General features: G+C 42.7%; 1 protein-coding gene across 9 annotated transcripts in view; it reads right to left on the bottom strand.

Moving 5' to 3' along the window:
- Window positions 1-26,653, bottom strand: part of Nrx-1 (neurexin 1) — a 345,279-nt gene that overhangs the window by 221,689 nt on the left and 96,937 nt on the right. For all 9 annotated transcript variants that reach the window (XM_076893320.1, XM_076893321.1, XM_076893322.1 and 6 more), the window contains exon 3: window positions 1,015-1,162. In XM_076893320.1, the coding sequence (XP_076749435.1) occupies window positions 1,015-1,162 (148 nt within the window). The remainder of the gene's footprint in view (window positions 1-1,014; window positions 1,163-26,653) is intronic.

The raw sequence follows: 26,653 nt of genomic DNA, 5'->3' as shown, positions 1-26,653 counted from the left end.
TGTATGTGTAATTAATTTCGCGGGTAGCATTGATGAATCGATATCATATCTGCATCAATTATGGGTCTACATATTATTAACGTAACCTCAATTGTTAACTGTAATTAACATTGATTGACTGGATTACGTCCAATTAACCCATAAATATCCAAGTGTTCGTTCATTACTTAATGTATTACGTTCACGAGGTTTCAAATTCTCTTAATATCGTTGATATTTAAATTATCTACCGTAATTTATTTTCAGGAAGTTAACAAATGTGATATCGATTCGAACGTTTTAAACAACGATTAAAAACACAAAAATGAAAGTGTTTAAGCCAATGAAATGAGAATTACATGTTTCATCATCTCATTTAAAAGGGTTGAAGTAAAACCGAGAAGAAAAATTGAAAGAAGATTAAAAAATATTTTTCACAACTAAACAAAATATTTAATCGAAATGTATACTAGCTCTCACAGACAAATTCCCTCGTTTCGCGAGATTAATTCGTTGAGAATTAATTTCTCGAGAAGTAATTAGCATAACACGAGTGAACAGAAGGTACGAAAGGACAAATTAACATGGTATGGTTTATTAATTCTCGTTGAAAATCAGAAATAATTTGCTAAAAATGATTTCTATACGAATCTACCTTCGCATCAATCAAATAGATACTCATAGACATTGCGATCTTTCGCAAACTAAACGAATTTAAATCACAATGCCAAAATTTACAAAAAAAAACCGCCAATACCCAAACTTGCCAATCGACCACAGAAACCTCTCGCCAAGTGCCATCATTTCCAAAGAATAGGAATCGTGGTATCGACTATTGCCCGCAATTACCAAGATCATCCCTTACAGATCGTTGTACAGCCTCGCGCGAGGGCTCGATCGGCGCTGATCAAGTTTCGAACGCGGTCGACCGATTCAACGTGATCTACGATCGTTTCTCTTTGGCTGGAGTTCCTGGCCAGAATGGCATCAACGACGACCGTAAACAGCCACGCATCCCAACGTAAAACAACCTACCTTTCTCACAATAGACGCCCTCATAATCGCCAGAGCGACACTCGCAGATGGGCCCACTGTCCGTGGAAATGCAGATCCCACCGTGTTGGCAAAGATCACGGGTTTCACAGGCATCCGTCGTGTTGGTTGTCATCATGTTGCGTAAACTCTGCGACAGATAATAGAAAGTAACGTTAACGCATCTGTTGGCCATGAAAGCGGGGTTGATGTCGCGGTTGGGGTGCGATGATGCTGCGAACTGATGGAGAATATCGCTGTTCGTTTAGAGTAATGGTAAAAATGGTACGAAATGGAAGTGACGAAGCTTCTCACGAACCATCTATTCAAAGATGTACTAATCTATTGTAGTTTTTAAGAATTTCGTTATCCTCGATTACTCATTTCGCGTTACAGTTAACAGTCTTTAATTAAAATCTTCCAGGCTCGCACAAATACGAACCTTAAGTGAAGGCTGGTAATTCGGTGAAAGGAATTTAATTAGCGCCTGAAAATGTCGAGAGTTGAAACGGTTTTAAAAATCCACGACTTGAAATGTCTCGCGAACTTCTAATTCTGCTTCGTACCTGGGGATCGCGAATTCAAGCGAGAAAGTTCGCTGATAAATACAAATTCAATTTCAAACAACTGCCAAGTATTCGAATATAAAATTCTACCGTTTTAAAATGACCAATGAAACCGCGTAACTAAAGGTAGCCGCTTTGAACCGAACGCAAAGCTCACCATCCGCGATCCACCGCCGCTATTGGAAAAAACCGCGCGAGTCGACTAATTTTCGTGGCTCTCGCAAAACTCTTTCGTTCGAAATAACATAAACGTACAACTTCTCTCTAATAAAACCTGCTCGAATTCAATACATTTATATCACTCGATAAATGCATTATTTGCTCGTTTTCGTTCCAAATTATCGCATTTCAGAGTTAAACAATGCCATTTTCATAGCAGAATCGTCACGATTCCATGCAAACCCATCTTACAGCTCGATCTCTCGTCATCCTCGAATGGCCACAGGCCAACAGAGACGCGCGATCCACGCTAACGTAATGGACGCTAGACTCGCGGCGGTTGACCCGCTAACCCAATACGTGCGGACCCGCGAACGAGCGCAAACTTCCTCTTCCGGGAACCACTACTGCGAGATGTCGAATATGTAGGCCGCGTTCGTTTCAAGCATTGCACCAGCCGTGGAGGCGCCTGGTAGAAACGGTAGAGAAATGGCAACCTGAAAGGAAGGCGAGAGCCCAGAAGATGAGGAACAACGTCGGAGGTTATGGACGCTGTAGTGGAGAGTGCGGTGGTATCCGGGCTAATTAAGGCGCGTTTCGTTGCGGGTTTACACACACGCCCGTGAGCTGGCTGTCTCCACGGCACTCGTACGTTCCGGTTTTTATTCGTCGAGATTGTACGAGCGCGAGAACGACGCGGTTAACCCGCTCGTTTCACGAGTTGAACACGCGCGGCTTTGAATCGTTGGTCACAAGCGGGCCGCGCGCACGAGGACACTCGTAAAAAAATCCGGGAACAGATGCGTTCGAACGGGACGCCGTTGAAACGTGTTCGAAACGGCGCTAGCGTCTGTGATTTTTCAGCTGCCGCTGTAAAGGATTCGATTCTGGGTGTTTTGCGAGCATTTTTTTTTAGAACATTCGATCCGTCAAGTTAGAAATTAGATTTAGAATTTGCTGAACGGGTGATTACGATAAAATTTGCTCGTGAGAAAACAAGGAGAAGTGTACGAAACCTTCGGATAATAATTAATATTCGTAGCGACACTTGATCGAAAATTGTATTCGTTCAGGTTCGTTCGGGTAATTAACGAGACACATCAGAAGAATGTTTTGCTCTTTCAAGCACTGCAGTGCTCGTTGCAGTTGTTTCAGAGGTAAATAAGTCCGTCGCCAGATTCCGTGGCAGTTTATTAATTCAATTATACTTTCCCCCAGTGATTTAGTTAACGGATCACGTAGAGCCACTTGTATCAGCTGACGGTGTAACCGCGTTCCAGGACTATTGCGGATTCAGGACGCGGGCCAGAGTCATGCGGCGAGAAACGATACGGGGACACAAAATCAAATTTCAGTATCTGGCCTGTAATGGCTGTTGCACCACCTGCGTTACTCATAATCGTACTTTCTTCTGAGGATATTGCTATTCTCTCCTTTAATAAAATAGAAGTGTCTTTTAACAATCAATGCCCTCTCTCAACATTAACTGTCTTTCACCCTTCGAGTTAATATCTTTCGCTATAACCTTGATAAATTAAAATAATTCGAAAATCGCCATCAATTTCGAATATCAATTAATAATTGTTACTAAGAAAATATGCGTGGTTCGCACAATTTCCAGCGAAACTAGTAACTAAGACCTGATTTTGACGATAAAAATGATTCGTCGACGTTTCAGCAAGAATCGGCTGGTTTCTGAAACGTTCGACGATGGTATTCACTTTTCCACAGAAGAGATATAGCAAAGCTTCGTTTCGCAGTAATTTCTTTAGCGATTCATGGGGAAACATCAGGCATTGGCGCAGTATCGGCTTGGTGGCGTCTCGTATTCGGCGCACGAGGGCGAGACAGTGGCGCGCGACGTAAGAAAAGGGGTTGCGGATGCCCCGTACGCGGACGCCCGGATTCTCCTCACGTCAGGACAATCAATAGCAACTGTTCCACGGGAATGTATATTCACGTGGAACCGGAGAACTGCTCTAACGCGTGTTACGTCCCCTGCGCGATCGTCCCGCCTACTTCTGACGGATACAAATAACGTCCACCAGGACGTGTTTCCTGTTTATTCGCTGTTGCGCCAGAGGATACCGATGAAAATTCGCCGAACGATATTTTACGTCCCGACAAATCGCGCCGCGCGCGTGCTCCTCGGGATTCGCCTCGGGCCACTTGATTTTTGAAGTGAAAATCGCGAGCAGGGAAATATTTTATGCACCCCGTTCCCAGCTACGTCCGGGACGAGGAATCTAAATGGGTAATTCTTGGGACCCGGGATAAAAGGATGATCCAAGCGTTTTTCGAGCTCATTAAATTTATCACCACTGCTTTCTGACACGTTTCCTTTGTAGAAATACTAATTCGATAATTTTGTGTACCATAATTTATATTAATTACGATTTTTTATTAGCAATTTTAATTCTAAAAAATAGCAGTAGTATTTCTTCGATTGTTCGCATCATTAATTAAGATAATCGAGCTAAGAACGATAGTATAATTCCATCAAATTATTCCCCTATGAATTCGAATGCATCACAAAATTTGCAATAAGGCAAAACAGCTGAAACACGCTTGTTCATTACCAGAGATTAACTTTAGAGTATTAAAAAAATAGCCTTAACTTCGTGGAATTCGATCAGATCCTTAAATTTCCGGTGAGAGTGTGTCGCAGCAATTATTAACGAACACGTGGAAGTTATGCGGAAAATTACGGTTACTTGACTACATATCAAGAAATTCCAGCCAGGCGGAAAGTGCATCGCTTTCGTAAAGTATGCCCGGCATAGTTACATAAGTATGCTCCTTGCCGCATCGAGCGTATCTGTCCTAAAGTCGGGTATCAAAGTACCTGCCAAGCGACCAAATAAAATTCGCGGCCCCTTACATATTTAAAACCGCGTTAAAAATATAACATGCAGAACGGAAACGATTGCATGAACAATGAATGAAGATAGTCTGATTTGACGTAAGTATTTAAAAATCGCTTGAATGATTTATAAGAATTTGAGAACGATATTAGTTCAATGTTTTACGCCACTCTTAATCTATCCTGAATTAATATAATACAAAAATTGAGTGCTCAACATTTAACAATACCAGCAAACTAAAAATCAACTACTAGTATCAGTAGTATAAATCAATAATTCGAGCATCTTCCAAAACATTCGTTACCGATATCTCACTAAATATTCGTTGTAGACTAATTATATCCAGATACTCTTTCACTTCATTTTTAGTGCTGCTTTATATAAAACAACTGTTTATAAGATATCTCTTCGCTTTCATCGTCAAATAATTATAACTACTGGTACCAGTAGTACAGATCAATAATATCGTCGTATAAATGATTAAGGCAATCGTACACCCAAAACTCGTTACTTCTCCACAAGACCACAGTTGTCTGATTCTACGTTCAAGGCAGCTTTCGAAACGGGTGCACTGTTTGGCTTTGAGAATCGTCCAGTAGACAGTCCTGCAGCTCCTGGCCAGTTACGTGGCGCAAACCAAACACTCTGCGAATAACTTGCATCCGTGGCAGCGAATCATTTTCGCGAAGTTCACGGTGGAAACGCTGCGCTGGTCGTCGACCCTTGAAACGGATCACTGACGACGATGTACACGCGTTCCTCGGTTTTCGTTAAACCACGTGCAAGCGGAGCGTTCAGCGAGACGCGAAATTGCTTCGTTTGCTAATGCAGGCCCAAAGTATCGTGGAAGTATGCACGCGGGACCGAGTCGTATGAAACAGGTGTAATTACGGTTGAATAAGCAAACGTAACGATCTAACGGCTCGTGTTTTCTGGAATGATTGGTGACTGCTGATATTTTAACTCTGCGATCGTACTTGCATATGGAATCTATGATATCATACCACCGCTGTTGACGAAACACATAATCGCTTTTAACGAGTTTAAAACTACTGCGAGATGGAACTCGACTTGCCAAATTACTACGAGCGAACGTAAGTATGTAGCAAAGTGCTGTAGTTTGTCTTAGGAATAGTTGAAAGTATAGACAAGTACTGAAATCGCGTTTTAGAGGGTTAAGGATAACATCGAGTTTATGCAGGAGAGATTAGAGGAACGATAAAAGTTTTTAGAGATTGCGTGGTGAATGTAATAAGAGATACATTGTACAGTATCAGGTAGTTTTGTAGATGAAAAGTTTGAATCTTTATGATGGTGCACCTCGCGTTTGTTAACTTACGATTGTACGTCTTAATTAAGTTTGAAAGCTCTTATTAATGTGAGAAAAAAATGCACTCGATTAATAATGCTAAAATAAAAGAATAGAGAGGAATATATTATTATTAAGAGAAATTCGACTTATAAAAATTATTAGAACACTTTGCATCCACTGACGAACGTTTGGAGCGCGCGTTAAGGATGACAGATCGGCCATCGAGCAACCTAATTTCGAGGGAGTCACTTAATTCGCGATTCAACGCGCAATTATCCTTTGTCCCGCGGATATTAGACACGGCGTGCGATCTGAATTATTCGCCAGAGGCGAGAGGGTGAGCCCGTGTCGCGCAAAGTGAAAGTGGAATAATTTGGTACACGCGAAAGGGGGACGGAAGGTTTTCATAAAACGAGCTCGTTAACGGCCAGCACAGAGGAATCTTAAGCGTATTCAGTTTGTTCATTTCCCTCGAAACGTCTCCTTTTCCACTGCCTTGTTTCAACCCCTTCGCGCACCGCGAAGAACTCGCTCCCTATTTTATGCCAACGCGCTTTAGGACCATTTTTTCCTCCTCGAGGAATTACGCGCACGTACCGTCGTATCCAAGCGTTGAAATTGTGGCAATTTTTTTGTAACCTTCTCACTTGATACGATTTTTGCGATTTACAGATTACATAGTTCGTTGCAATTTCAAAAATATTTATTAAATTATTGAATTATTCTAAAAACACTTCAAACCGAGCAATTCGTTATTGTTAGCTATAAGAGTTGCTCAATATCGAAACTGGAACTGAATTAACACCAGTCCCATATGCGCAGACCACTTTACAAATTGCGTCTAATTACGATAAACGGTAAACTGCGACCACCTGTGTACTCGAGTTACGCGTTGGCCTTGAAACGGGGGTAAAACTTGAGCGAATTCACGCGGGAATAATCGAAGGAGTACGAGCACGTTTGCAACGTCACTGCGTGGAGGTAATCCGTGAATGCATTATCGATTTGAGAAGAGCGCATCGATAACAGTAGAGGAATTGAAGAAACGAGACTCGAACGATGAGAATCGCGAAGAGGGTAAGTAAATTAAGAAGCCGCGGGCGCGTTAAGAGAGGCGGCGACGTGTTGTTTGCATAACGCGAATTGCAACACGGCATGAATTAACTATATGCGTCGAGAGTCTCAGCTTAATGAGACACGGGCTCATTAAGATGGCAACTCACGTCGAGGGTCGGGAATTGAACCCGCGTTCTACACGTGCCGTACGGATCGCATTCACGGGACTGATGCGTTGTTTGTTTGCAAAATGCGTTATCGACAGTGCTCTAATCACTCGTTACACGTACATCATAGTAAACGCCAAGAATAACAAAAACTATTCAATCAAATGGTAACCAAACAGGACCAATCTTTCGGATTCTTTCGACAACTAAATCTGTTGGAAAAATGTAAAATATCTGAACGCACACTGCATTAAATCTCTCGCTACCAGAGTAAAGCTCTATCTACGAAACCTTCATCCAGCTCTATTACACAATTCCAAAAGGGATCCATATGCAACCATAAACGTCAACCACGGTGCACGAGGACATCCGCATGACGCGCGCCTTCATATCACGCGGACGAAGCGTTAAAGTGGACTGGATAAAGCTGTTGTCCGCCAAAAAGGACATCCTCTCGCTGCACCCACCACCTCAATTACACCGCAGATGGATGATTTATGCCTCGCAGACGGCGGTCCAGGGAATAATTCGCGGGAACTCGATAGCGGGATTGTGTGACGTTCGATATTCGCCGCGGATCGACGACGGCTTCAGGATCGTGGCTGTCCGTGGAACGTTGTAACGCGAGTGGAGAACGCGGTGGTACCTCGTGGAAACGAGCTGCCGTATATCGCGGAGAAATTGGATGGAAACTCGGCGAGGAGGCGAGAATATATATTGTAAACTCCGTGACAAGTCCCGAAATCGGTTCGCAGTCTGCAAACTTTCGTCATATCCCGTACGGCTACCGGGGTTGGCACGCAGGCGAAGATGGGAACAAGGGGGACAGCCCCAGGATTTACGGAGGCCTCGTTTCTGCTACGTGACGATAACTGTGCCTAACATTAAGTCCATAAATTTCGAACACCTATCTCGCGCCAAGGCACAAAGCTGCGTAGGAAACGGAGGGCGGATTTTTACGGGGCGGTTTCACTGATCGATGGAAATTGCTCGTACGTTCCTGCATATCGTTTCTTCTTATATTTGTACGTGTCGTTTGTACACGTTCTTATGTAATAAAATAGAGACATAATATAGTAATCGATGGTTAAAAAATGTTTAATTGAGGGGACGAAGTGTGTTATATAACCTACCCCTAAAAAGAAGAAATAAATATGACAATCGTGTAACGTGAGGTAATAATTCTTGCGCGATACTTAAAATGGAGGAATAACATAGCAATCGATGGTTAAAAAATGTTTAATTAAAGGGACGAAGTGTGTTATATAACCTACCCCTAAAAAGAAGAAACAAATATGACAATCGTGTAACGTGAGGTACCAATTAAACAAGGTTGTAATGGAGGGTGTAGAGTCTGGTAACACGTTTACTTGTAGAATAAAATTTAGTCATCAGAAAGACAAACTTTTTAACTTCCTTACATCGTCGCAATGATGTCCGTTCAAGCATTCGACTGTTATAAAAGAAGTTTATTTCACGTTTGACCCGCGTATAACGTGCCGGGTTCGAAAGCTAATTACTAGAAACTTTCTAATTCGAACATTCTGAATCGAAATGTAAAGCAAGCATGAAAACACTCCAAGGAAGTGTATTCGCTGATTGATATTAATATCGCGTCCTGGGCCAACATCTTACTTCGCGAAACCAATGCACGGATAAAGTAAGGGTACGTTCGGTAGACATCCGAGACTGCTTAACAGTTTCGCGAAACGTCTGCTAAACACCGAACTTTCGTCATATCCCCTCGGTGGAGGATCGCAACCGAGGATTTAACGTATGTACTTTACGTGACGACATGTCTGATAACACACTTTGAATAAAATTACGCGCCACGAGCGCTGGGAACGTAATCACCCTCCGTTACGTCTCGCGGTCATCACCTAAACGACTAATATCTCTTTGAAAATTAAACGCAATGTACTTAGAGCTTCCAGTAAGAAATATGAAAAAAGTATGCGAAAATTTGTCGATTTTTAATTATCAATTTGTGAAGATACAAAGTCCAGTGACGTGGAAAACTGGATGGTGGAAACATTTACCCTCAACACGTGGAAGATATTTCTCTGGCGACGCGGCGGGCACCTGAAGAATTAAAAACGTTCAGACACTCGGCTACGAGGTCCCTTCAGTTCCACCAGGAATTATCACCACCTTCCCGCGTCGTTCTCTAACAATCTCCGACCCGCCCTCATTATCGCTCGATTCACATACGTACCTGTGCAAATTCTCGTCGCGAGTACACAAAGGACCAAAAAAGAATAGGGACGGGAAAGAAGAATGGAGATTACACGACCGATATCACTGTTTGCAGTGCTGTCAGGCGTGTTCGTTCAGCCCGTGAAACTTTCACAATTTACAAACTCTCGTCAAACATTTATCAAAGGTGCCTGGCCCCCGTCGTCTCGTTTAGCTTCCATTTTCCGGTGCGCGACAACGAGGCCGGCCGGGGTTACGGCGAATTCAGAATTCCCTTTTGAAACTCTGACGGCGGATCGTCTTGGAACAAGGAGGGTGAGAAATAGGAGGGGTTGTATGAGAGAAAGAGAGAGAGAGAGAGAGAGAGAGGCGTGGACGTAACGCAGATGAAATTATTCGCGATCCCACAGCAGAGTCGCTGTTTAACCCCTGTGACTCCATTTTGGTCCCTTTCGAGGCCTGGTTCGTCGCGAAACGAGGGCCTCCGCGGACCACTAAAAACCATCGCTCTTCAACTAGCTGGAGATTTTCAGGGTGAAGGACTGTGCTTCTAATGGATTCGTTATTTTACGAGAAGAACAGTCTTTATGATGTGGCTCGCAGCGGTCGTTTATTTTCGCAAATCGTCAATTTACTAAAACACTTTTTGATGAGCACAGGTTACGTCTGTTTTGTATTCGTCATATTTTTCATTTCTCAAGTCCAATTCTTTGTAAAAATTTTCCTTTTGCTTGATTAATCCAATATCTCGAGAGACGAATGTTAAAAGTGGTTGAGCATTATCGTTCCTGTATAAAAGTTTTTGAAAATGCTCAGACTTAAAGATTCAGTGGTTTGATCAAGTGAAGATGTAGTTTCAAAGAGAAAAGTAACTTGCCAGAGTGCCACTTTTTCATCGTTATAAGAAAAAAGAATGAAGGATAACCAGTCCTCTTACCAAGTAATATTCAATACGCTACGAGATTTTAATTTGACATCAAATTGAACAAGATGTGAACCGAGAAGAAAAGTGAACAGGAACATTAATACATTTTTCAACGAGGAGATTGCCGCAGCCACTATGGACAGTAAAAATTGCCACATTGGCAGCGAAAATGAGGGGGAAATCGATATATACTTTGCTTTCCCCCTTACAAGAATGACTGAGGAAATGGTAGCCGCAGCAGCCCCGGCAACAAATAGTTTTAACGAGTTCCCGTCATTTTACACGTCCTCAGAAGTGCTTCAACTCTGGCAACGTACAATTGGAGTGGACTAAAAGTTAAATACACCTGACACGCTTTATCACGGACAGCCCGTGAACCGCGAAACTTTCGCGCAACCGTACTTCAGGATCGAGAACTCATTTATTCTTGTCCACGAGCTGGCAACCCCGAGCGAAAAAGCTGCTGGCAAAAAGTGTAGCAATTTTTTCGTTCCTTGCGGAAATTCTGCTCGATCGTTTTACGATTTTTGGGGGAGAATAATGGCGGAAGACTGGCCGCCTTTTTCCCGCTAATGGAGCCATTTTGATTTAAACTAGCTCCGTGCAAATATTTCTTTCGCCGCGCGAAGAGGAGACGAGAAATTCTGCGAGCAACGACAGACTCGTGCGAGTTTCACTGTTAACGCAAGGATGATGGCGCCAACATGGACGCATCACCGATACTCGCAAAGGGACGCTTAAAGCGATCGATAATTTCACGACAAACGAGCGTTTGTGTCGATCGATACCAGTCTCTTCTGGTTAAAAAATCAGGCACGTACCGTGGACGAACGGACGATGAAATATGCAGGATAACGAGCCTCTAAAATGGCGCCACGGCTACGCTGAGCGTCCACGGTCTGGCCATTTAACTGTTTAAATATAAATACCAAAGCTAAGCAGCGATCGAGAATTCGCGTGCTTCAGTTACCGTACCTACAGCCGTCGATCGATGATCAATTTTTAGCCACTGGCTCGTTACGAGGCTCGAGGCTCAATGATCGATACCAGAGGATCTGTTCGAGCCGCGGAATAATTCAATGACGACGCGATCTACTGTGATGAGAGTTAAGTGCTAGCAAATGATCGAACGTGAACGTGAAAATTTGTAAAAATTTGCTTTGATTTGCACTATATAAGTTGATTTATATAAGTTGATTTAGCTAGCATTAAGTTTGTTCTAACAGGGTTTATCTATCGAATAAAGTAGAAATGTAAATGGTAGAAATGATTTTTAATTGTTAATCTAGTATTATTAAAGATTGTAAGTTCCTGTTCGATGCTTATATGTCATAATTAAAATGTCTGCACAAAGATGATTGAAATAGTATAGTAGATATTCGTTAATCGAGAATTTATCGTGACTGATCGGTATTGAGAAAAATTCGTCATGTCAAGATCGAATTTTTTACCAGAGCTTTCTCTGCATGGCCTACAAGTTTACAAGGACGGCATTAAAATTTATAATGTTGGCTTGTCAACACGCGATCACACGGTTTTATCTCGACAGTATTTCATACGATAACACTCCCGCGTAGACGATAAACGTATCGACGTTTTTATGGTAAGCCAGTGGAAACGTAGCGAGGAGATGTCCGCGCCATGCGAAGCACGGAGTTGTGACAAAATCCAACAAATGTGATGGAAAATGATTTTTTCAAAGGCACATTTATTCCCTCGCGCAAATGCGAAACGTAAATTACAGTTTAACTGCTTGTAAAATAATCCGCTGAAAGAGAAACGTTATTAAATATCCGGATGTTTAAACAAGTTTAAATAAGTCTATGAACAGATTCAAATTAGCGCGACGAAATGAACCGAGCTGCGATGTTATATTTGAAATTTCCCAAGTTCCAGGAACTCGTGTTATAATTTTATCGAAGTGCAAACTTTTCTGGAAAAAAAAAAACTTGCACCTACTTCCCAGCAGCTGGGAGAACTAGGAAACAGCGAATTTACTCGCAGAGAAACAGGCCACGTGCCACTATTGCTCCTGCAAATGCCAGCGAGGTGAAAAAAAAACCGCTTCCCGATGGTACGTATCCGACATTTGTACTCGTTTCGAGTTTTCAATGTTCCCAACGTGGAAACCGAACGAAATCTCCTGCTCTCCCTATATTTCCAGCTTAACCCCCTAACCTACATTGTACGACAGCGATATCGTCGTCGATAAATTTCATCACCTGTGTGTATTATCATATGTAACGCGCGGGGTATGCACGTATAGACAGCGATGAAATAAAATGGAAAAAATTCCGGTAATACCTAACCGTGAGAGGGACTTGTGCTTCGTGAACCATCGTCTGTATCGTAAAGATCGATAACAACCCGGAACGGCCACGTAACTTCGTGCACGTTTCGAAAATTACCGATGTAGCGTGCGCGTTGAATATTCCATGGAAATTATTATCGCGAGCGTGTCTTTGGATTGCGAGTGTTTTTAAAATTATTTGGGAATTTCGTGTCTCTTCCAGGGATTACACTTGTGACTTTTTTTCTCGCTTGTTATTTCGTACTTTTTCGTATCAATTTGATGTACGCGAAGCTCTCTCGTCGCCCCTTTAATTCGAATTTAAACTCACTCGATCGTGATCGTCCACTGTTGAACCTACTCTATTCCCACAACCCTCTCCTCTTTATCTCCTCCCCATCTAATCCGTTAAATTAGTCGTAATCTCGTTCGGGTTCTCTGATCGGATCTCTGGTACAAATGTGCATACAGAGATTATCGAATCTCGATATCTGGCTGATAGCAGGTACGGGTTTTTATTTCGCCTGGAATCGAGATCGATGGGAAATGGATCTTCCGGCGAAATTTGGTGGAGCTGCTTGCTGGACTTTGGAAGAGTCTGTACGTTTTAATGAAAGTATCGAATGTCAAGCTAATTATCAGAGCACAAAGGAAATGTTAAATTTGACAAACGAACGCAGTGGAGAGGAAATAATCTACTTTTAAACACACAACGTACAGAATTTCAGAAGAGTACGCAGAAATTGGAAATATAAGAAAGAAATTCATTTGACTTTGAGAATTTAATCGAAACATATTCGAATTGAAATCAATTAAACGCAATCGATAAAAGTAATGAGATTTACATATTTAAAAAGCACACGCAGAAGCATTTATTTAATTATTTGGCTGTCTGAAATTTCAATTTCAGAACAATAACTGACTACCTCATTGTCAATGAAAACGCCATCCAACGATCAAGTGTTTCAAAATTATTTCACTCACTTATCAACTGCGTCACGTTGAGCGTAGTTTCATATAATTGTTCCTTTAGCTAGCGACTTAATTAAGCGCAGCCTCATTACAGTTCTTGATCGAATCACTCGCACAATCGACCGAATTGATGTAATCGAAACGAACATAATCTGCCGAACGCAATTGTTACGCCCGTATTCTCATTTCAGACCTATCAAAATTACATTCGATTGCACTAACAGACACGTATTAACGAGCGCAATGTGTTGCACCAGTTGCACCAGTTGAAATTCAAATTAAAATTAAAACATCTAGCCAAAATTAACCTCAAATTGACATTTAAATAAACTGAAATAACACGCACGAAGCCTCACAGTTAACAATTCCATTCCACAAGGTTGTTCCCCTCGAAATAATTAAAATAAATCATCAAGTATAAACTGACATTTTTACGTACAAAATCCCAATTCGAAATAAATCAACGACGAAGAGTCGATATATTCATTTAATTGACACGCTTTTCACTGGAACGGAACTTCGTAAAACATTGAAAAATGTCACTGTACACTTTCGTCCATCCTCAATATTATATTCATTAATCAATTAACCAAAACACATTCTTAGAATATCCAAAACGAGGATCTTAAATGAAAAAACAATTATCCACATCCTTTCGTCTTACATCTCGCCCTCCCTCCGGTTTCACCGCCAGGTAGAAACCACCCTCTGTAATCGAAACACACAAGCGCAGAAGAAACGCCTTCCTGTTCTTTCCTCGAACCAGAACTGCCAGAATTTCTTCGACACGCGAAAAAGGGTGGAATAATAGAAAGAAAACTCTTGCTAATTCCACGAAATCGCGAGCATTCCTCGCGCCACACTTTCGTCTCATTTTGGAGGCGCTCGAAATCCGCGTGGCGAAATTAACATTTCAATCGAGTCGCTCGCGATACAAACGGTCCTCGTCGATCTGCCAGGTTCGAAAGGAGGCTCGAACGGTCCACAGTGCATTTCTCCATCGGCTAAGTTTCTAATTGCGCCACGGTTTTTTCCGTCGATCGTTCGCGTTTCGTTAGTCGCCGTTCAACTTCGCCGGCCTACGCGAGAACCGCCCCGTACCGTATTACGAGCGTGATTACGAAAGTTGTCAACTTGATTAAACGCTCTGCTTCGACAGAAGTTGCCTCAAACGGGGTAATCGCGCTAGGTGTCCGCCCGGAGGTACCGCTAGCTGAAACTTTCTTAAACTGCGACGCGGCGAGATTGGTCGAGTCGTTTTCATCACCGTCTGAGGGCGAGGCGATTTCGAGGACGTTCCTTCGCCCGCGAGAGGGTGAGAACTGGTCCACGAGAAGGAATTGTCGTCTCCCTTTGATGTCGCGGCTATGCGGCAGACGTGACGGGGTTGTTTCTTTTCTGGCTCGCAAGCTGGGTTCCTGTGTCTCGTTTGCTTGATGCCTTTTAGCATTTCAGGAGCTAGTTTCGAGAGGATAAAGAACGAGACGAGACAGTGAGCTATATTTCAGTTAATCTGCTGTGTTACTATAATATAAGAAAGGGTGTTCCGTTCTCCAGTACGTCAGGTTGAAGTTACTTTTGTAATTAATTAGAAAATGATAGTTACATGTAACATTCCATACAATTATTTGAATGATACGACTACTCTTAATCGTTTCTATTCAATTCCACGGAAGAGGTACCATTCGAGAGACTCCAACCCTTGAAAAATAAAAAAAGTAACAACCCGGAAAAGAGGATCTGTCTGCAAACAATATCCGTGGAGAATTCCTTGCGCAGGACGAGCTAGCACGATTCCGTTCTAATTAATTCCAACCCCGTCGCGAGTTTTAGAGTTAAGAGGGGCACGTTTTCGTTATCTCTCTTAATTCGACGCACGCACTCTGGCGGAAAGACTAGAAGAGAGAACCAACGCGGAAGGGGACCAGAGAGAAAAATAATCGAGAGAGCCTCGAATCTCCTATCCTGTTCGCGTGTCGAGCGGCGGTAAACGGATCGATCGACGCACGCACCCCCTAAGAAAGGGGTGGCGAACGCGTCCGCGGTGCACTTTAGGACGCATCCACGGGAATTGAAACGCGATTCGTGGCATTCACGGAATTCGCACGTTCGCGCGTAAATACCTGTCGACGGCCGCGTGCAAACGTTTACGCTCCTGGAAATTGACTAAGTTTCCCTGCGACGCCGAAGGGCGGCTAAGGGAATCGCCGAGCAATTTATAGCCAACGCCATTTAATAACCAGAACCAGACGGCGACGCTGACGTCGTCTAAACCGCAGCAGCCCTTGCTGGCTCGTTTTCCGATTCCATTTCTGCCCTACTGAGTTCCGCGCCATCGAGAATTTCAAACGTATCGGCCGCCAATTTGCCACCGTAACGATCGCGTTCGCGAGTTTTCGCGAAAAGAACGAAAAATAATGAAAACGTCCACGGATCGAGAATAACCATTTAAGGATAAGATAATAAAGGATCGAGATAATTTTCAGTGTTTTTGCGAGGTTTCTATAATAATTAGTAGATTTACAAACAAGAGAGTTGAATAGAATAATCAATTCTAGTCTCATTCAATATTTTCTGATTTTCAGAATTTTTTATCTTACGTACAACTTTTCTCAGCATAGCTAGAATTATAGACATACTCTTCTTAGCAATTAAAAGCGCGCTAAAAACAGTGATCCAATCAAACTTTTTCGAAATGTAACAATCCTTGAAATTAGTAAGCATTTGCTGTTCGTGCAACGATCTCTCTCAAACAACGCTCAACTCGATCTCGCATCTCCGTTATCGCCCCATCGACGCTTCGACCCCTCCATCGGGGGCCATCCGACGAAAAACGAAAGCAATCGTCGGAACCAATTAAATCCTTATCACCGGAACTCTCTAAGCGTTCGAAATTTGCATTTAAAACAGCCGAAACAATCTAAAGTCTCCGGATAACTGTCGCATAGTTCGGCCCGCGCGCGGTCCCATCCCGTACGAGCTAAATGAAAACCAGAGGTCCGTTCTGACCATCGTTGCCCGGCCATTGCTTTCCAATCTAAACGTACGTACCGGAAAGGACAGGTCAATTTGTTCAGAATTAACGAAAACTCGTTCGCGTGTCACGCTGGCGAACCGAGGAGCGCAATCTGCGAGCACTGGAAATGTTTTCGAACCAGATCGAACAAAAATCTGCAGCACCATGGCACGCGATGAAGCAGATCGCTCGACGTACTTGTCTGCTTTTCGCGAACTTCGCAAACACGATCGTTTGGCGAATTTTAATTGATGCTTACCGGATGACGCGAGATTTATCGTTGACGATCGTGGCTGCGAGGAGATTCGAGTGTCAGTTGAAAGATAGTTCGCAGTGTCAGGTTAATAGAAGGTCTACAGATTTTAATGCGGTTTAGCAAAGTTTGGCGAAATCCTCAGAGTCCCTTGACACGCGTCTGAGTCGCGAACGCTGAAGAAGTTTCTCGTTGCGTCTTTTAAAGTCCTGTTTCGAATCGAATCTGAGGGATGGTTGTCGAGACGAACGCTAGAACTTACATTTCAAGCATGTATCCAATTCTATCTTTTCTATTAATCGTTTCTGAATATAAATTAGTAAACAGTTTCAACGTGAATGGAGTTATTATTTCAATTTTCTTAATCGAAGAGCAAGAAAGAGAAAGGTTTGAATTTTATGCTACTGTACGATTCTCTTTGCCCTCCAATGTCGGACGTTTTCGCTTCCAACGTGTACTCAGTTCGGTAGAAATATCGTGGAGGAACGTCGCGCGGTTCGTTTGAACTCTGTGCCTTGAAAGTCGAGGGGATTCACTGAGAGGGTTGAAAATTCCAGCGAAACGATTTTCACGCGCTATAAATCCAGCCCCCTCGCGAACAGACGGCGCAATTAGCGATGTTAAAGCAAAGGTTTCATCTGGAGCTACCATCTTTTGCTATCGACGGAATTATCTGACAACTGGAACAAGTGGAATCACGTCGAAATACGAAAATTAAGATCCGAATTGAACTAACGTATGATAGTTTAATTGTTTGTGTTAAATAATATTGCTCTTGTATCTTATTTCAAAATGTGTATCGAATAAGCTTCACGATCGCGAAGTTTCACTTAACTTATTAACGTATTTACCAAGTAATTTAAAGATGGAACGTATTTTAGAGGTTCGTTATAAAATTACAAAGTGCTTGAACGTATTTACGTAATTAGAACGCGATTACCATGGCGCTAATCATACTGCTAATTAGGGATACCAAGGTAATTCCTTTATAATTTGATCTGCGATTATGCAATTATTTAGGGTAATTCAAAGCAAACATTATCTGCAATTCAGTTATGCAATTATTACACCATCTTTCACCTCATAATGGCGATGATACTAATCAATCTTAACTTTTACACATTTATACATTTTCTAATGCGTTTACTTCTAGTTTCACCCTAATACAACTTCCATAATCCATCTATCAGCCTCAAGAACGATTCCCCATAAATCTACGCGCTTAAATTACGCGCGTGGACACGTCGATCCCTCTGCAATTGATCGATATGGATCAACTTCCCAGCATTCGCACAGTTCACATCAGTCGACACGCGTACGTCGTAGAAGCCACGTATCCAATAAAAGGAAGATCAATTATTCAAACAAAGTACGACATTATCGCAACATCACGTCGCAGTGTCGTCTATTACACATCACAGCTGCAGATATCTAATCGAAACGTCAAACATCATCAGTGTTCCCTCTTAATCGCTGACTTCTCAACTTGTGCGATCTCTTCCGCTCGACATGTCCGGATATTACAAGAACTGGGGCCGCGAGCACACCGTGTTGGAGTACGTTCAATTCGCACCGCTGGAGAAAACTCTGTCGGTGGTGAAAAACGGCTGTGGTCGATTCTCGTTCCACGTGAAGGCTGAGCGGACCCTGGTGCTCGATCTTCTGGCCCAACTTGGCAGCACGCACGTCGTTGGTCCCAGAAAACGATTCCCTAACGATTATTACGTAAACCTGTCCCACGGAGTGTTCGCGAGCGAGCTAAACACCATCTGCTCGAGGCTCGACTTCGGAGAACGTAATCGTAATCGATGCCTCGACTCTTTCAATCACGACAAGTGCTCGTACTATCGCAGAGTTCAACGTTTGAATCAGATAGCGTATAATTCTAATCGCAATCTTTATGGCATTTTCGATAGGGTTTCCTTCGAACGTTATCACCAGTTGGAGTGGATCGACGATAAGCAAAGGAAGTAACCTTTGGTGAGTATTAATTTATTTTTGTTTCTTATTGCTTTTTTTTTTGAAGGTTTGTGAAGATTCGAAGTACGTTACTTTAAAATAGATTCATTTTCGCATCAGTTATTAATTAATTTAGTGAACGTGCTTGTATGTCTCTTCAAACGTTCCGAGGAAGGACGAAAGTGTTGTCTTGCTGTGTAATACTTCTTGCAGATCGTGCTGTATTATATTTGTTGATACTGATAACGTATAAATGGACTGTGTGTCATCGTCCTATATTCGAGACTGTTTACGTGACGAACAACAAATGATTAGATCGAACTCGAGAGTAGACAGTTGAAGATCATCAAGAATAAAAAAGTCTTACATTTACAAGTACCAACACACAGATAATTAAATACTGAATTAGTAAATATACCGATTTTTAAATTGTACTGATGTTAGATTTACACTGGAACACTTGACACGATTAGATTACCCAAAACTATCAAGCGATCGCTCAACGAGCGCTTTTTAAACTGTTCAAAGAACCCCTAAATCGAGTCGCAGTGATCCTGGCACTAATGATATGCAAAGCTACCGGGTGTGAGGGCAGACCGCGATTTTGGAAGCGTTACTCTGGCGTGTAATAATTTCCTCAAGGGCTTGTCGGATAGGGGGATGTAACTTTGGAAATTGCAAGACCTACTGACGAGTTTCCATCGTGGTAATCCGTGTTGGCTGACGATGTAGCCAGAAAGACGTCGCGTCGAGGCGTACAGGACGATGGGATTCGAAATTCAAAGCAAAGGACGTATGACTATATTAAATTATAATAGAAATTGCTTCGTTAAATTGGAGACCACATCTGTTTGAATTTCTAACACGGCACGCACAACAGTTGCGACGTTGTTTATTCGATAAAAACTGCTGAAGAAATAGAATCTGACTAGAGATTCGTTTGATACTTTAAGTACCGTTAAATAGTTTCATTCGACGAAGTTCGAAAATTTCGACGAAGTTTCAGGGGGTGGGAGCCAGTCGAGAAGCATTGTTCCAAGTACCCGTAACACTGCAGTGTTCCTTTTCGACTCATCAAAAGCTTTGCTGTGTTCGCAGGGCCAGGAAGAGATTGGAAACTATAAAACGAAGAAGATCCTCCCGTTTCTCAGCCTCGATTGTGATGCGCTTACACCAAGAAGTTACACTTCGATTTTATACGATCTGGAATCTGGTGAAGCAGATTTCAACCAGTCGTCAACTCGCAGTTGTAAAACGTTTCGTAGCCTTCATATATGGATTGTCAGACGATCCTCGTTTACCCTTTGACATTTATTACACGCGAAACTATTTTCTATAAAAACTTACGCGAGAGAGAACGAAAGATCTTGAATCAAAGGGATTATCGACGTTACACAAATCTCTTTTGATCTATTAATTTTCTATTTTTTATTTTTGATAGAATAATAGCTGTAAGAATAGAAAAGATTTGTCTTTCAATTATTCTAAACAGTGACACATATGATTTGTCATTATTTCGTATAGCGGTTATTGTAATTTTAATCCTGAGGATGTAAAAAAGTTGTGTCTCATTTATTTTCCAGCGAAGCGACGAAGTTAATGTAATCGAACCGTTTATTTTATGTTATTGCAAGTTCATTTGTCGATTGTTATACTTGAAGTGTGTATCAATAAAACAATTAAACACTCGATTAGCAGTAGAACAAGTACAGTCTTCAGAAACCTCTCAGCGTGTTTAAAGGGTGGCGTATACTTCAAAACCGACTCAACCGCAGAGAAGTAGCGTTTCGCGAGGCGATGTAAAATCAGAGCGCAGCCAGAATGATCATTAGAGTGTGTGGTTCGATCGCAACAGGTGTGTGGCAAATCTTCGCTGATAACGAGTAAACGAAAAAGGGGTTGAAACGGGGAACATAATAGGGGCGACACTCCCTTTCGAAATTAGATCTGAATAAAAAGTTGCACGAATAAAGACAGAAATAAATTTTCCACTGAGTTTCTTTAAACAACAAACAACAAAATATCGTCATCAAAAAATCTGAACAAATCTAGTGCAGAGAAAATATTCCTGCGAATTATTGGTACCAAATTATTGGTTCCATTCGTTTTACTCGCTCGTGTAAGCAACTATATTTTCGCACGTCGCATGCAAAAATAACAGACGTCTGTATCTACGCTTCCAAAATAATGCGATACATGAAATTCGATTATACGGCGAATTTATTCCCACCATTTTTCTCGTCCGTGTTCGCCAGCGTGGATCAGCGAGGAATTTATGCGGTCGACGGGACCGCGCGTTGTCTACAGGGGAATGTAGGCCGCGTAATGGCGGTCAGATTAAACGCTGTTACCAGAACAGTCCGTAAGGATGCGGTGCCGGCATATTTCATTTCTTATCGGGCCACGAATACCTGATAAATCGAACGGTTGGCTCCGTGCGGGCGCATAATACGGCCTGGGGCCGCGATGCATCGAAACGCCCACCCCTTCCTGACTGCAGGCAAAAATTTAAGCGAATGGTTTTCGACTGCTCGTGAACGGGGCTAGATAACGCCTCGAATTGAATACCGGAAACGAACGAGTAGCCCCCCTTCGGCTAGTGTCCCCGTTTCCTCGACGACGCGCTTTTCTTCTCCTCGAATGTATTCACTTGTGGAATTTAAAACAACGTTTACTCGTCGTGCGAATCCCTACTCAGACTATTTATCTAAGAACGATGGGGTTGATAACGCGCTCAGTGGTAAAGGGAATATTTATGTATAATTAGAGGGTATTTTTTTATGAAAATGTACAGGTTTAAGAATTGTAGTCTGAGGGAAATGAGTAAAGGGTGGATATAAGAGTAGAAGAGGGTGTAAAGGGTGTTAAGCGTTGGACGAAGAGACTGAGTGTAATTTGTAGTGCTACAGAGCAATCTTTGGAAGGGTTGTACTATGTTTGTTATTGTCAGTTTGAGGAAGAATGAGAAAATTTTTTTTAGGGTAGAACAAAGTCGTTGAATTGTGACACGACTTACGCGCGTTCTTTTCTATTGTACTTTCTCATGGAAATGGTAACCTATTCAACCAGAAAGCTATATACCGGTATTATGATCATATTCGCAATATAGAGAACTGTTTGTCCCTTGCAACATCGATATGTTGCAGCTGTTGCATAAACGATGTTTCTTGCCGCGTGTTCTTTTCTATTTCCATCTCGTATCGCGACCAATACAATTTCCTTCAATTTCTCAGCGGCACAGATTTCTCTCGGCATCCTTACACCTCGTTTCATAACGTTCGTTACACGTTCTATTTCCTTCATTCTCGCCTTAACCGTGTCATTATTTCCTTTATGTAACAGGAACGCGTATTGTTGTGTTCCACCCTCCGCATTACTTTTCTTATAATCTAACTTATAATTAATAGCGCAATCCTTTCACGCCTTCAATTACTGGATCAATCTTTTATTGTGATACAAACAGCGAATATCGCGTCCATTCTTCTTTCAGACTTCCATCTTGTAGCGTTATTAAAGTACATTTCTCGAATTAATTTCAATTCGAGTTTCATCGACAAACATTGAATAAAATGAATTATTTACGATGTTCCTAGTACGATCCATTGCTACAGAATCTAACCCTGATATTTATGGTGTCGTTCGCCTTCAGAATAATTCTTCCCTGCATAAACATGTTTACAGAATGCATTTTCCAGGTGACAAAGTACACCTGAGTAGTAAACCAGGCCACATTTTTTATGTAGTATTTAGCATTTAAATGAAACGACACAGATAACACCGTGTTAAAGATTACACGGACAAAAGTACAGATATCTTTAAAATATCTGTACACACTTCCATATACATTTACGTGTCTCTTCTTAATTTAAAAACCATGGATTTCCTGTATCAAGCGCAGCCAAGATAACGTTAGATGAATTCCCATTTCTCGACGTAATCCTCGAATCCACTTTCTCAATTTAACGCGAGCATCATCTGGCTCGTTGCAACATTCCAAGTGGAATCGTTCGAACGAGCTCGTCGCCGCTAAAATCTCCAGAGTTACCCACGAATCTTGACAAGATCAAAAAAAAAAGAAAGTAAAAAACGAAAGGAGCGAGCCTTATTCGAAGAGTATCCTCCGTTTCCACAGCCGCGCCTTCGCGAAAGATCAACAACCACTTTCGCTCGGCTTTTCCTCCCCTGGAAGCCGGCCTGTTCACACACCGCGAACGATAATACGCGCGATCCCTGTATTGACAACGCGGGGGCGTTTCTGTTTGTTCCCAGAAGATCGCTGGTGATTACAGTGCAACCGATAAAGCGACGCAGCCCTCTTTGCCAGCAGCCGCTTTTATTTTCTCGCGACGAGAACACTGGGACGTGCGTACATACATATGGATAGCGCACAGACGCTTGGAACTCCAGCCTGGAGAACAAAGTACAGTACACAGGCTCTCACGCGAGAGGTGAACGTCTCGAGACGCTCAGGCATTGTTCCTCGACGCGCCCTTCTTCGAGCTTCATCCCCCTTCGTCGATGCCACTCGCTCGACGAAGATCAAGAGGATTCCCCGCAGGGTTTACAGCGACTTCGCGAATGCTGATTCGCTTCATCTCTCGCTGAAATGGCTGGTGAATCGAGAAACGTGGATCGTTGGTTTGCATCTTGTCTATCTTTGGTCGAGACTAAGGGAACTGGACATGTCTATGTTTTACAGAGGGTGGTCATTTTCTGCGTACTTTAACTTGCATATATTTACGTGTGCTGTGGCTACAACTGAGCCTCCAGAGTGTTAAGAATAATTTACTTTCTATTTTTCTAAACGCAATCAATTTTTATAATATTACAGAAATGCAATGAGGCAAACAAAAAATTAGTCAACTTTTGATTAACTAGGCATTAGCAAGGTATATTTTTATTAGTCGTACCAGGAATTAGAGACGAACGACACCTAGAAATGACGATTTCGTCCAGATAAAATGGGAGTGACATTAACAACCCTCGAAACACCAACGAAATGTCTCGCGCGTGCACACACGAACCACCCCCCAGTTTGGAATTCAATGAACAGCTCGCCTGATCCATCGCCGAACGAAACCGCGGCGCGACTCGTTTCCTTCGCGATTTTATTGCCGACTGGCTTTCAGGAAATTCACCCTCCAGTCGACGGAATAAATTGCGACAGATTTGTTGCGCCTCGACGAGAGACCAAGAGAATGGTTCGTGGATTCGACCGCGCTGTGCAAGTTTATGCGCGAGACGACGAGGTACATGAATTTCAAAGAACAGAAGACACCGCGCGAGAGAATGGGAAGGATCGTCAGGTATATTAACGCGATTCTGTGCGATTTGAGAGGCGTTATAAACTGAAAAATGAAGTTGCGATTGATGAACAGTGGCGAGTCTCTGAATTCACTGGTAGAAGGATTGGTATTAGTTTGGCTCGCTCGCGAGTCCTCTCTTTAACCTCAATTTGCTGCTCTGATTACACTACACCGCGTTTAAATAGCTCTACTGATGAGTTCACTGGAGGGTTCGAGGCAAAACGAACTTTTTTCTTCCTCCCTTCTTCACTTTCTTTATCGTGTCGCGGAATATTCAGAGGAACGATTGCTGCGACGAACGCTGAGTCGAGAAATTTTCTAAAATTTGTTTAAATTGTAGACCAGAGTATTGGATGTCATCTTTTTTGTCATAAAGTTTTCTTATCATGTTTGCGTGCATGGCTGTCTCTTTAAACTCAGCGCAGCGCTGTGAAACGCTCGTACGATAATCAAGCTATAAATGAATAAATATCTGACCGATATCGAGGCAATAAGTCCGTGTCCTACCCTTTGGCGTTCGATAAAATGATATTTAATTAATCCCCCGACTTTTGTGTCGCCGTTTCTACGGTCCTACCATATTTAATATTAATTCGCGATGGATGAAGCTGAAAATTCATAACTGCGCGAAATCAGTGTTTGTATGGAGGGGGACGCGCGCGTTTGGGAATCTGTGTTTATGAGATGCAAATTAACAGTCCCCCGACGAGGGCATCGTGCCTGACCTAAAAACGTAACGAGTGGTAAGCCGGCTTTAAAAGTGGAAAAGTGGAGCCATCCATTTCTTCCGAGACTCGTTCCTCGACTATTACCAAGACTGTTACGCTGTCAGTGTGATTCTAGAGGGATTACTTTCCCCTACTTGCAGAGAGCCACTGGTGCGCGTTCCTAACGGTGTTATTTCTCTAATTAATGACACGCAAAATGACAGGACGTTGCAATTTCTCTCTAACGTCCGCGTATTTCTTTGAAACGACCAACGTTCGACTAACTACTCGGCGGAGGGATGTTTTCGCATGTATCATCGTTGTACTCGTTGCATCGTGCATCAGAATGTCACTTTCTAAATAGAAGAATGGAGATCAGGAACTGGAGGCGAATTTTTCCTCCTCTGCTTCGACTCTTTCTCGTAATCCACTTCAAATATAGAAGAAGACACTTCGAAAAAGAAGCACAGAGGTCAAACAGAACTGAAATCGTATCCACGTACTTACAAATGAAATCTAATAATTTCATTACTACAAAAAGCTCTCTAAATGTAACGTCTCAAACAAAATGCAATAAATTCTTCCATCTCATCGGGTACCAATACAACTCCAAACGACGAGTAACAGCGAAGCCCAATACTCGCAACCACCACTGTTCCAGAAATGTAGACACCTCCCAAAACAACTACTCCATTTCTTCCACTTCATCTTCTCGTACCGCTCAGACTTATCGAAGCAATCAGGACCGACAGATTAATCAATCACGATCCATCAAGGCGAAGCAGATAGCGACCGATGATACCATAATGGCGGCGAGGTTACCGCGGCGCGTTATTACTTTCAGCCACCGTCCACCTCCCAAAAATGAAGGGCTTTCACGAGCGTGCACGCGTACTCTCGGTTGGTCCGTGCGCGGAAAAACTCGGTCGCAGAGCGGCGTGCCGTTCACCACCGTGTTACATAACGAAATCCGTGTAACCCAGATTACTTTTCTCGCCGCTCGAACGGCCACTGGTGTCGGTTGCCGCGAGAGGGCGCGGGCTCTTTTTCTTTTTAGGGACGCTACGGATCCTCGTGCCGTAGTGCCTCCCTTGAAAGAAGAGAAACACTGGGCGGGAAGAAAAGGGGCGCTCTCGCGGACCGTTTCTTCCCCCGCGATTACCACGATGCAGCCCAGTGGTAATGCGAAAATTCGCGGCGCTCTCTCGCGAGGATAACGAGGGTACGACCGGATTACCAGGTCCTCTTTCGCTTTTTATTCCCATCGCCCCCGTTTTCTTTCCTTCTCCCCCCGTCTCGTCCCATTCATGCGTTTGTCGTCGACAAACACTCGGCAGGTCTGTAAAAAAAAAGGAAAAAAGAATCTCGGGGGAAGAAAGAACGAGGGATACACTTCTGGCGTTGGTTCGACGGCCACGCTGATGCGTCCGGAATCAAAGGACGCTTTTCAGGTTTCTCTGCCTTCGCTTTTTCTCTTTCTCTTTCTCTTCTCTTACGTTGGAGGTCTTATTCGGTTTCGTTTGTTTAAACGCGGGGATCCAACGGAATTTCAGGCTGATATGAAAGCAGTCTTCTGTGCGGTGGACCGCGACTCGATCGAAGGTCCGTAAACCATCGTGATTTTTCGCTGGAAATACCTTTCATCGAATGACACGCGAAAATTAAATTGAAGGAGCTTCGGTTAGAGCGCGTGCTGCGATAAGGGATGAAACGCGAGGTATGGAATTCGAGAGAAAATTGTATTCTTGAGAAACGAATACGAGGAATGAAATATTTATAAGTATTATATATATGTATGTAAAATTTCTATCCTTTTTCGTACGATTTTCTAATAGAACAGCTGTACATAATTCCACTGGCGCTTTTAAATTAAAGGATAAAAGTGTTTTATCAG

The sequence above is a fragment of the Xylocopa sonorina genome, chromosome 4 (genome assembly GCF_050948175.1).
Source record: "Xylocopa sonorina isolate GNS202 chromosome 4, iyXylSono1_principal, whole genome shotgun sequence".
In the NCBI taxonomy this organism is placed as follows: Eukaryota; Metazoa; Arthropoda; class Insecta; order Hymenoptera; family Apidae; genus Xylocopa; species Xylocopa sonorina.
This window is presented reverse-complemented; position numbering and strand designations above follow the sequence as displayed.